The sequence below is a fragment of the Ailuropoda melanoleuca genome, chromosome 9 (assembly GCF_002007445.2).
Source record: "Ailuropoda melanoleuca isolate Jingjing chromosome 9, ASM200744v2, whole genome shotgun sequence".
In the NCBI taxonomy this organism is placed as follows: Eukaryota; Metazoa; Chordata; class Mammalia; order Carnivora; family Ursidae; genus Ailuropoda; species Ailuropoda melanoleuca.
This window is the reverse complement of record NC_048226.1, coordinates 41,395,006-41,407,816: the sequence shown is the minus strand read 5'-3', so window position 1 is coordinate 41,407,816 and position 12,811 is coordinate 41,395,006. Positions and strand designations below refer to the sequence as shown.

Genomic DNA, 12,811 nt, shown 5'->3' with positions numbered 1-12,811 from the left:
ATACACATTAACAAAATAACTACCCCCGGCTTTGGGAAAGTAATTTAGTATATTAATTCACTTAAAAATAAGGCTTTAAGAATTAAACATAGTTTCTAAAAATTCAGAAGCAATTTAATCACATACAAAACATTAGTTTCCATATTAGTAAATACCACTAGTGAAGAAAACCTAAAAATCACCCTTGAAGTAAAATGTAAAGTAAAATGACTTAAAGTAGGGTTATTTATTTTAAACTTCAATGTTTTTAAAAAAATACAAGTGAATAAAAATATGCCCTTGTAATCTGTCCTAAATCATGTTACATAGGAAAAGATCTATATGAACTAATCAAGGAATACTTTAGTACTTTAAATACAAATGCATTATTTTCAAATACATAGAGCAGGTAACTCTCCACGAAATGCTTCCACATCCCTAAATATTATTTTTTTCCTAAAAATTGTATGTGCACAGAGGATTGAAAATAGTTTTTCTTTTTCTTTTCTTTTTTTTAAAGATTTTATTTTTTAAGTAATCTCTACACCCAACATGGGGTTTGAACTCACAATCCCAAGATCAAGTGTCACATACTTTACCAGCTGAGCCAGCCAGGTGCCCCCAAAATAGTTTCTTTTCTTAAATTAGTCAATATGCCCCTCAGGATTTTTTTTTTTTTAACCTACTCATTGTCTTGGCTTTTATAGTTAGTTCCAAGGATAATTTCATTTCATACTGAACTTAGTTAACTAAAACAAAATTTAAATCAATAGAGTCAGAACTAGTATCATTACAATATCATATATATTATAATATCATAAGAAATTACTTTAATGTTTAAAATTAATTTAATGTTTAAATTAAACATTGTTGCTGCAAGAAAAGTGACCATTGAATGCACAGGGAATCTAAGTCACTGAAAGAATGTGATTCAAAGAGACAGAGAATAGTGTGAGGCTTCTAAGATTAGGATATTGGTTCATAAAATAAAGCTCACCTTCTAAATTCAACTTTACATATCCAATATAAGTAAAACTCATATAGAAATTCTTTGTTTCTTTGTGTTTTTTTTTCTTGTTAAACAGTGATGGAAATAGATATAGAATTCTAGTCTCTTCAAATTGCTCATTCTGTTAATACTATATTAAGCTTTGTAATATTTAATATTAGATAACTTTATAAGATACAATGGAATATTTAAGATGTATTGACAATGGATTACTGGTTAGCAATTATTTTTGGGTTAGATCCCATGTTAAGAACCAAAATTTCTATGCATGACCTTCCCTTTTAGGGGAAGAGAGGCAAATGTCCAAACGCAGAATGTGGAAGAACTGTTGGTAGACTTTAGCAATGTTGAAAGGAGTTAGAGAGGAGCATGTGAACATTTAGGTAAACCCATTCTAAAAACTCGAGGCCGGTTAACTGTTCAATGTCGCATGGAGCTACATTATGGTATTCAAAAATTGTTTTTATTCATTCATTCATTGGACATTTTTTTATTGTTACCACTGTTTTGGAATCACAGTCAAATTTTATAGGATATACCTTTTCCGAATTTCAAAACATATGTAAACTGTTATCTTCAATGATGAGGAATCTATTTTTTTCAGATTGCAATAGCACCGCATTGCCTCAAACTGTGTATCTAGAATGGTAAAATGTCTAAGAAATCCTATGATTTTCACATAGGAAAGACATTTTACATATTTCCATTCACTTTTTTCCTCAATATCAAGTGCATAATTTAATGGCAACACATGTGACATAACTCCAGCTTTACTAACGAATAATTGGTAATATTACAACAGCTCTCCTATTAATAAGGAGAAGCAGCATAATGTATTAAGAAGGCAGACTTCCTGGGTTTAAATCCGGCTTCTACCACTTCTCAGCCCTGTGACTGACTTGGGAGAATCACTGGGCTTCGCTTTGCTTCAGTTCCTCAACTGTGAAATGGCGGTGATGAAGAGAGCACCACCGCAAATCGTTGTGAGGATTCGTGAAGCAATAACAACAAAATAGGGGTAAAGCGCTTGGAAGTATTTCTTGGCACATAGTAATTACTTACATGTTAGCTACAATTTTTATTTTAATAAAAAAAATGACAGTGACTGATGATAATATAAATCATTAGTAACTTTTGAGCATTTAATAGGTACCAAGCACTCTGATAGATGGTACATTTACCCCTTAAAATATTAACCACATCCTACTATGTAGAGATTAGATCCTTAAAAATATGCTAATTCATACATACCATAATAGCAGATAATTTCCCCCATGAAACATAGCAAAGTTTCACTGAAGTGTTTAAGTGACCCCTTCATCCTTCTAATGAGAAATAAGGCTTCCAGGGTGGTGATTAGAAAACAGTAATGCCATTATGAAAAATACTTGCTAGTAGATCAGTTTTGCTCCCTCATTAGCCTGAATTGAATGTCATCAATTGTTCAGTACAGGAAAATCACAAAATACTAAAGTCATTGACCTTCAGGATCAGTTGTTAATAGTATCAAGAATTTTAAAACCCTAGAAGTTAAGATATACTTAATATTTGTGTTAAGGTTATATCTTCATTAAATTCAGAGTGTTCAACTTTTCCTTTGAAAATTTTGGAGTTTGTTTCTTTACTTCCCATTATATATATGGACTTAATGCAAAAATCTTCAGGGCTTCTGTGCCCAAGAACAATTTTTATCAGCTTGACCAGTATATGAATACCTCATACATATATAACACAGGATTTTTGTTATTCAACACACAACTGCTAGTGGTGAAGGTTTTTAATGATCATTTGAAAAATCATTATCAAATTTCATAAATTAAAAATTTAATAACAGTCTGTATATACTTTAGTTATGAAAAGCATTTCACATACTAAATTAGTCTAAATCCATATAATTATCACAATCACAGTAAGGGCGTTTTAATTGCTTTGAAAATTATAGACTCAAAAATCAATTTGACTGTATTCATTATGCTAAAAAACAATGTTATTTTATCAACATAGAGAGGATAAACATTACACATACTTTAGAATGAAAACAGAATACACCTTGTGCTTGCGTACATTATCAAGGTTTCTAACAGTCCTTGTAAAATTCAACAAATAAAACTTTATTTTCATGTTATACACACACCTTGATAGAGAAATTCTCAGCACGGTATATTCTATTATGAATCTCAGATCTCATATGAAAGCCTTCATAAAAGTAAGAATTTTAGGTATCTTTCTAAGTTCAAGGTTGAACTTTTAAATGGGCTTGAGTTTGTTCCTTTACTCTCCTCTCCCCTCATATACCTCTCTGGTCTCCACCACTCCCCACCCCTGGCCACCTGTGGCACAGTGCACACGGCCCAGAGAAGCCATGCCATTCCGAGACCAGTGACAGCACCAGGCTGCTGGAACTGTCCATGATAGGATACCTAGAAGAGGCTGGAAGAAAGTCTTGGTAGAAGCCTGCGTCGGCTCTCTTCGCTTTGACTGAGAAATAAACCCTTTGGAGAAAGAGAAGAGCGTATGCTCTTTGCCCCTCACACATGGACTACTTTCTCTGACGCAGGTGAGAGACTGAATCCCTATGACAGCACCCAGCCTCCACTGTCTATAACACTTCTGTGTGAGGACTGGGAAAGCGTGTCCGTGTTTCTTCAGTGAAAGACCTCTTCAAGTGGAAATAGCCATGATCTCATTTAGAGAAGATGAAAACAAACACAATGAAATAATCTTAATAAATGGGAGAGGAGGCACAATGGTTCATTTTTTATCTGTGATTTTTTTAAAATAAATTCCAGGGACGAATTTTACTCTAAAGATAAACAGTGAGTGTCAATACATACACAGATGAGTTGGTGACGCTTCGACTTGTCCGGATGACCTCTGTTCCGTGGCCGGCACAAATACCCAAGTACAAGTTGAACACTGGTTAGTTACTCCATGATGAAGGATTTAGAGGAAAAAAATTCACTTCTTTATCTTGAATGGAGAATGTGCAGCCAGCATGTCCTCTGTCTGGTGAGCAGAAGCTTCTGCTAGCCTGGTTCCTTGGAGATTCTCTTCATTCTTCTCCCACGGGGGGAGGCGGCTCGCATAGCTTGTAGAGCCTAAAAAAGGCACGGAAGAGTGTGACACGGGCCTGGCATATTGCCATTACCTGAGATGTTTTCACCAGTAGGAAAAGGATATTGACAATAATTCCTTGGCTCAGAAGTCATGATCATCTTGCCTATTTTACTAAAAATCACATATGAATTAGCAAACTCCAAAACTTCAGTTCTATTATTCAGGGAACACCAATGTCTCTTTGCAGCTCCAGATAACTAGCGATGGAGCAGTGTGTGGCCTTTTCCTCACCAGCTGCTTCTGCTCTGGGCTGCCAAGCCAGACTGCTCACCTTGCTGGCAGCAAAACTGATTCTCTGAATTCTAGGAGATGATATTATTATGATAATTACCATCTTGTCTATCGTGATTAGTTTGTAGCAAAACAGCACCTGCTCAGAAGGGTCTGCTGATTTTCTGACCTGTTTTCGAAAGTCGCTTCATTTTGAACCATCTTTTCGGTGCAGTCAGTTATGAATAGGGCTGCTGTGGAGGAGTCCCGAGGCCTGACTCTCCCAGGCACGATTATCTGGTGTTTCCTGAGGAATATCTGCCTGGCTCTGCCCATCCATCCTCTCACCTGTCAGCAGAATCAGGTGGAGATTCAAGTGGGTCAAGGCATCTACTTGAACTGGCGGAGATGCCTGGAAGTGCCCTCTCTTGGGCACATCCCAGATCCAGGTGTCGGAGGTCATTCAGCATGAAGGCAAGAGGCAGGGGACTGGACTAGGATCGTATAAGCTCCAGTGCTCCACATTCTCCTGAATGGTTATATCCCAGCTCCAGAATGAAATTAAGGGCAACATAATAGCTGTGAGACAGCCAGTGACCAGACAGGGCAAAGCCATTATTGAGGGCACAGGCGGAGCAAAGATCACTGACTAAGCCAGCCAGGTGTCCGACTACAGACACGCCCAGTCCTATAGTTCGTGGCCAAGCTGGCCCTACTTCAGAGCTTCGTCTGTGATCTAAACATGTTAAGTACAGGTGTCAGCTTTGCTCCTTTTAAAAAGTACACCAAACTCCTGAGTTTGCTGCGGTGATTCTCTTTTACAGATTAAGTTTTATGGATAAAGTTTACATGACTTGTCAACAAACTCAGCAAATTATGTTTCCTCTCCCTTCCACATTTAATCCCATGCTAATTCTAACTCAAAGGGGGGAAAGACTGAAGTAGTGAGAATATTGAGTTAGAAACCTCGTTTACAAAATAAACTCTCCTAGTCTGGAAACACACAGAAAAACGCGACTGCCTTGGGAGATTTGCAAAATGTATTTCAAGTCTGAAAGTTGCTTAATGCTCTACAGGTCATCTCCATGGAAGAAAATGAATACTGAAATAAGGACATCTCACATCAGAAGAGCCTATTTCATCCTTCCTGGAGAAAAAGAATACATTAAATTGAGCTGATATAGTTCAAAGCTGCTTTTGCAGTTGAAAAAATATGGTGTTGCTTCAAAATGCATTCCCAGTGCTGGAATAATAGACTGATCGGAAAATTCTTTTCCTCTTTAATTTCTATCCTTTCATTTCCCTGACGGCGCTGCCTAATGAGTGGAAAGGCAGTGGCCTTACTGAGGTAGAAAAGAAACAGTAAGCTGGGTAGCGAGCGTCCTACCCCGTGAGATCTGGGCTGCGCCATGACATTCCATTACCTTGCACTGCACGTTTCCACATAATGGAGCTAATGCCACTGGGTAGACGAGTCTTTGAAATGTCTGCCTTGCAAATTGGCAAAAAGGCTACTCCCTGTGATCACCTAATGAAATAATAGCTCTGGGTACTGCAGAGCTGGGCAGATTCAGCTTCGGTGAGGCTTCTTGGAAGTGACTCAGGGTTATTTGAGTTCAGACACATTTATAATGGAAATTGTGGGGCTTGGGGAATTTAGAACAGTCAGATGAAGTTGGGAAGCAAAATGTAATATTTAAAGAGCTGGACTTTTACCCTGAACTGAGGCATTTGTTTTTCTGGCAGAGGAACTGTGAGGTAATGGGACGTCTTGTTTTGCCCAACATTTTAGGACCCTTGTCATAGTCTCATTCCACTCATGTACACCAGTGCCCCTGCATGAAAAGTTTTGTTCCTGGCTCCACTTTCTTCTTTGCCTGTTTGGGCTCTGGCAGCCATCTTGGAGCTGGTATTTCGAGCCCAATCCCAACCTGCCGGAAGTAGAACTTTCAAACTTCAATCTACAGATCACACCTTTCATCTTTCTACATGGCATAAATAAAAGCTGTGCTAAGGGAGATCACAAAGCAAATGCCTCTTTTGAAGGTTAAAGCATCAGTAATAATCTGTCCCAAGGCAATTCTCCCTGTCTTACAGATGAGAAAACTGTCTCAGAAAAAATAAATAACCTGGCTAAAAAGGTCACAAACAGGAGCTGGGACTAAAAACTGTGTTTTTCACTTGTAACCACTATAGTATGCTGCTTTACAATTATTATTTTTTTTAAAGATTTTATTTATTTATTTGACAGAGGGAGAGACAGCGAGAGAGGGAGTGGGCGAGGGAGAAGCAGACTCCCCCCTGAGCGGGGAGCCCAATGTGGGACCCGATCGCAGGACCCTGGGGTCACAACCTGAGCCAACGGCAGACGCTTAACGACTGAGCCACCCAGAACCCTGCTGCTTCACAAGTAAACAAATAAAGAAAATCATGCTATCATAGCACAGTTGTTTCCAGGTTTTGTGACATAATAGAAAACAAGACCAGTGTGCCATTACAACTAAAATGTAATATTTGGTTCTTGATGAAGATTAAGTTTATTCCTCTGAAGATGCAACACATGAAAGTGAGGGGGAAGAACATGGCTTACACTGCCCATAAACACATCTCCACATGGGTGTCCCACTGATCCTCAGTCCCAGTATTAGTGACACAAGCTCATCCTCTTTTCTCTACACGTGCTTATTTTTCTCAGTGACTAGAACCATTTTGCCCCTAGTCATCCAAGCCAAAGATCTGGTGATCATCCTAGAATCTTCCTTTTCCCTAACCTCCTTCATCCAATTAGTGTCCAAAGACTATTAATTCTGTCTCCTACATACCTCTCGAACCATTGTCTCCTCTTCATCCTCAATACCATGACAATCTCTGCTCAAGCTCCTGCATTCACTCTCAGCTGAATGCTGAGAAAATCAAATGGATCTTCTTAATGGTGCCAGAGATAAATTTGAAATCTTAAATCTTCCAGACAGGAAATTTTGAATCTTCCAGACGGAAGGAAGACTGCATTTTAATGCCTCCCTAGTGTCTTCAAGTGAGATCAGAATTCTTCAGTATCTCATACACGGCTCTTCCTGATCCAGCCCCTACCTATGCCTCTAGCCTCACCTTGCACCATTCTTAAATCACATTCAACCACCAGTCATAGAGATCTGCTGTAGTTCCCGGAGTAAGATATGCCTTCCAGGTGTTGGTGCGATTGCATCATCTGTGGAAGACATCTATTCCATGCTGACTGGGCCAGGAACACTCTGCAACCTCCCCTCTCTGTCCTTAGGGTGAGTTTTGTGCCCCTTTTCTCTGTTCTCGTGGTAATCTGTGCCTATGTCTGCCACAGTACTTACACTTTGGATACTATTCTCATTTTACTCAATTGTCCCTTTACTGCATCCCAGTGACTAGTGGAAGGGACTAAGTCTTTATTTCTAGCTTTTAACACAGTGCCTGACATCTACAAACATACAGCAGAAATTCAACAGACTGTTTACTGAGTGAATTTTAAGTAGTGAAAGACAGTGAATGGAGAAAGGAAAACTATGGGAGAGATTGGTAAGGGATTTGAACCAAACGTTATCTCAGGCAGAGATAGCAAACTCTATCTCCTCCGTGAAGATATTTCCAGAAACCTTACCCTAGACTTGTCTGTGGGTGGCCTGTGTTTGAGAGCCAGATTTGTTCTTCAATTTGCTGTCTTTGGGACAGGAATCCTGGTTCCCAGCTGGGCGGGAAGCCCGACCCTCTGGGACCTCAGCACTCTCTCCACACCCCCTCATAGAGTGTTTCTCCACTCTGCCTTTCCTTCGGTTATGTTTTGTCATCTCATCTCTTTCCCTGAAAGCTCCTTGAGGGCTGGGACTGCTTCTATCTCGTGTTTATGTTCTCCATGAGGCATAGGAGGGCACTTTGCATTTCTTAAGTCCTCAATAAATATTTGTAGAATGAGTGAAAGAATCAGTAGAATTAAATTTCAAAATTACTCTCGATTTCTCCTTTGGGATTATGACTCTCTTAGAAAAAAATGTCAACTTTACTGCTGGCACATTTTATTGTGTTTCAGTTCAAGTGTTTTAAAACACAACCCAATAAAGAAAAAAGTGAGTTCCTTGGGTTCTTTTCTTGTATTCAGCTTGCCTACTGGTTCATTGATCAGGATGCTGAAGTCTTATCTTAACCCCACTGTTTATTAGTGTTTATAAGCTCCAGCTAAGAAGACCTTGCTAAGCCATTATCTTGTTTTCTTATTGGGATTTTAACACTTCACTGGGTCTGTTATCCAAATATGCCATGTCTGCTCAAGGTGTTAGAGAATGCCTGTGTGAAATGATTCTTTAGCAACAGAAAGTCTTTCTAACTTAATCAACTATGAAAGATAACATTAACAAGACGAGGATTAAATAGAGTCAGGAGTCAGCACTAAAAATAAACACAATTAGAACACGAGTGCTCCATCCATTTTCGGGGGAAAACACGTTTTCCCTTTTGAAAGTACTTCCACTGCCCACATACTTTCTTAGAATGAAATATAACTTCATAAATGCTGTAGTCATCATTCTCACTCTGGTAACTGCTTTGTAAATAGAAACAAAGAGTGTCTTGTCTGTGACAGTGCTTGGAGGAGGCTACTTTTTGTTAAAATGCCAATGTATAAAAACAATCAAATGTAAAAGAAATCATTTAATATTGTTCCACTTCAAGATAGATGGCTGTCTACCCTAATGTCACCAGTGAAATGAAATTAACATTTTTTTGATGGCTGTTCCCATGTTCATTTATTCTAAAGGTGGATTAGAGTCCTTTCTTTTGATGATATGTGAACTGTGAATACCTGGTATGATCACGATGAAAAAGCTCATTCATTCATTTATTCATTCATACATTCTTTTTTTTTTTTAAAGATTTTATTTATTTATTTGATAGAGATAGAGACAGCCAGCGAGAAAGGGAACACAAGCAGGGTGAGTGGGAGAGGAAGAAGCAGGCTTCCAGCAGAGGAGCCTGATGTGGGGCTTGATCCCATAATGCCGGGATCACTCCCTGAGCCGAAGGCAGACGCTTAACCGCTGCGCCACCCAGGCGCCCCCATTCATACATTCTTGAAATCAGATACTCAATGTCTACTATATGGCACTTCGATGAGCAAGGAATAAAATGCAAAAAAACCATATTCGCTGCTTCCAAAGAATGCATATTCAGGTTGGGCAAGGAGTCATGGAACAATATTTTATAACACAATATGATAAGGGCTATAATAGCCCAATACCAAATGATAAGGGAGCACAAAGAGGAAGAAAACTCAGCTGAGACATGGAAGAGAAAAAGCCAGTTAAGTTGGGTTTTGTGGTTAAGTAGGAGTTTTTCACACAGACACGGATGGGAAAAGCAATCATGTCCGAGGTAACGGCATGTGCAGGCATAGAAATAGAAATGAAAACGGCATTGTGTTGGTTCAGTACAGTTGGAATACAAATTTTAGTAGTATCTGTGTGGACGTGAGTCTTTGAATTCATGATGGCACTTGCAAAACAGAATAATGTCAAGACTTCTACCTGTTACCGCTAAGTTTGCTTCCCTAAAATTCCGTTGAACTCAGAGACCATCTATCCCTAGTCACATTTAGCCGCAGAGTGTTTACAAGTTCAGTTTGCACTAGCTGTGTGTGACACTGTGTGGGAAATGGTGGCCAACCCTTTGCAAAAGAGCAGACCTGGGGAGTCACTTACCTTGGAGCAGACTGTGGGGTTCGGTCTCGGATTCCCAAATTCTTTGCTGTGTTCTGAACCCTTGCTCCCTGAAAGAAGCAGGGAAAATCATTTTTAGCTCTACATTGTATTAGTAATTATTTAACATACCATTAACATTTGAGCATAGAGGATTTATTCCCACCATGTATTTAACATCAAGAGAGACTAGATGAAGGAGAAGAGCGAAATCATCATCTGAGCATCTTCATAACTAATGTTTTTGAGCATCAAAAGATGCTGATGTATCAATCCAAAGGATTGATATTTATTTCAGTAGCCATCCGAATCATTCAAAATAAATTTAAATCACAGCTTCCTGTTCACTATCTCAGCTACGTCTTTCTTCCTAGAAGCAAGCAATACTTTAGATGTTGAAAATAAGAAATAAGCAGGCTACAAATACCTGCTATGTCCCCACTTTCGTGGAACAGAAATCACAGTTCTATCTCGCTCATGCACCTGTTTTGTCCTCAGCTGAACAATTAGCTATTTTAAACTTCATAGTATTTATCAAGAAAATATTTTCTTAAAGAGTTCTAAAGCAATTCTGGACAAGGCACAGGCACGTGGATCTCTGAAATGTAAGCATTCTGCCTCGAAGCTTAGAGTCCGAAGACAATGTCCTTTAGCCATGAAAAAGTCTTTGCAACCTGTCAAGTTCATGAATGAAGTTATAATCATTGCTCAGTTCCTAATGGGAATTAGTTACTTACATAGAACTAGACACCAGGGGGGCGCCTGGGTGGCACAGCGGTTAAGCGTCTGCCTTTGGCTCAGGGCGTGATCCCGGCGTTATGGGATCGAGCCCCACATCAGGCTCCTCTGCTATGAGCCTGCTTCTTCCTCTCCCACTCCCCCTGCTTGTGTTCCCTCTCTCGCTGGCTGTCTCTATCTCTGTCAAATAAATAAATAAAAATCTTTAAAAAATAAAAAAAAGAACTAGACACCCGGGTTTGGGGCTGAGAATAGATGAAAGAGAATGGTTTAAATAAACTCTGAAACTCTCTCATGCTATCAAATTTCTGAGCTGTGGGAAGGGGAGAAAGAAAAGGAGAAAAGAAAGAAAGAAAAAACAAACCTGTTTTCTCAATATGGACCAAATAAAGGAAAACAAACAGGGAAAAGGAGTGGGGGTGGCAGAAAGACAAATGGGAAGGAATTTAGGAATCACAATTAAACAGTTAAAAAATAACTCTTTATTTTGTAGTATTTTTTGACTTAGAGAAAAGTTACAAAAGCGAAACAGAGAGTTCACATACCCAGCTACGTAAACTCCCTCTAATGCTTACCCTTATAGTATGATGACCACAACCCGAGAATCAACGCTAGTACTATGCTGCAAGTCTTATTAAAATATCACCGTTTCCCACACTTGTGTCCCCTTTCTATGCCAGAATCCAGTCCAGGATCCCCTACTGCATTTCGTTTTCTTGTCTCCTTGGTCCTCTGATCCACAGAAGTTCCTCAGATTCTCTTTGTCTTTCATGACCTTAATATTTTTGATGAGTACTGGTCATTATTTTGCAGAATGTTTCTCAGTTTGGGTTTGTCAGATCTTTCCTCATGATTAGATAGAGGAAGTGATGGCACTTAGGGCAAGAAGTGATTTTGTACCTTCTCAGTGTATGAGATCACTGACATTGACCGTCACATGATGTCTCTAGGTCTTATCATTGGTGCCATTAACTTTGATCACTTGGTGCAAGTGGTGTCTGCCAGATTTTTCCACTGTAAAGTCTCTACTTTTCTTTTCATAGTTAATAATTATGTTGGGGAAGATACTATGAGACTGTGCACATATATTGTTTCTCTTCAAACTTTGCTCACTGACTTTAACCTCCATTGGTGTATCTTGCCTATAACAATGATACTGTAGCATTTAGGAAGGAATGCTTCCATAAATAAGAGTCATCCCTTCTCCCCAAATCCATTATCTATTTATTCATATATTTATTTAAATCAGTATGAATTTATGAGTATTTATTTTATTCTGAGTTAATATTCAATTTTCTATTATTAATAATTTGTTTTTGTTCAAATTGTTCTAGATTGGTGGCTAGGAACTCCTTCAGGTGGCTTCTCATGTCCTACTGAAAGAATCACAATCATTTTTGAATACTTGTTTATTTTTTGGTACCTCAAGATGTTCCAGACTCATCTTCCCCATCTCAGCTGGAAATTAACCACTTCTCCAAGGATCCTTGGTTCTTTTTAATGGAGAATTATATTTAGAACCTGAGATCTGGACGCTGGGTATGATCATTGCTAGTATTGGCATGTAACTGCTTCTAGGTCTTCTCAGTAGACAGAACTAGTTGACTGATGCAAACATCGACAGTTATTTCTACATCTATGCATATCTGTGTGTGTGTGTGTGTGTCCATCAGTACAAACTGCTACCTCTGATTCACTCCCTTGCCACAGGGTTCATTCCGGATTACAGCCTTCTCCTTTTCCCTCTTTGTAACTTCTTTTTCTGACAGTAAGAAATTTTATTCTTATTATTTGCAATATATTTACTTATCTATTCAAGCCTAGTATACACGTAAACTAGTTTTAGAACGTCTGAATCAGGGGCGCCTGGGTGGCGCAGTCGTTAAGTGTCTGCCTTCGGCTCAGGGCGTGATCCCAGCGTTCTGGGATCGAGCCCCACATCAGGCTCTTCCGCTGGGAGCCTGCTTCTTCCTCTCCCACTCCCCCTGCTTGTGTTCCCTCTCTCCCTGGCTGTCTCTGTCAAATAAATAAATAAAATCTT

The 12,811-nt window shown here is 39.0% G+C and overlaps 1 protein-coding gene across 2 annotated transcripts in view; it reads right to left on the bottom strand.

Annotated features, from left to right (window-relative positions):
* Nucleotides 1–574: 574 nt before the first annotated feature.
* PREX2 (phosphatidylinositol-3,4,5-trisphosphate dependent Rac exchange factor 2) overlaps nt 575–12,811 on the bottom strand; it is a 299,061-nt gene continuing 286,824 nt past the window's right edge. The window contains exons 36-37 of one of the 2 annotated variants that reach the window (XM_034668152.1): nt 10,036–10,103; nt 575–4,086 (exon numbers count right to left, since the gene is read on the bottom strand). In XM_034668152.1, coding sequence (XP_034524043.1) covers nt 4,041–4,086; nt 10,036–10,103 — 114 coding nt within the window. In that variant the 3' untranslated portion in view covers nt 575–4,040. The remainder of the gene's footprint in view (nt 4,087–10,035; nt 10,104–12,811) is intronic. The other variant, XM_002925213.4, reaches the window with a different exon arrangement.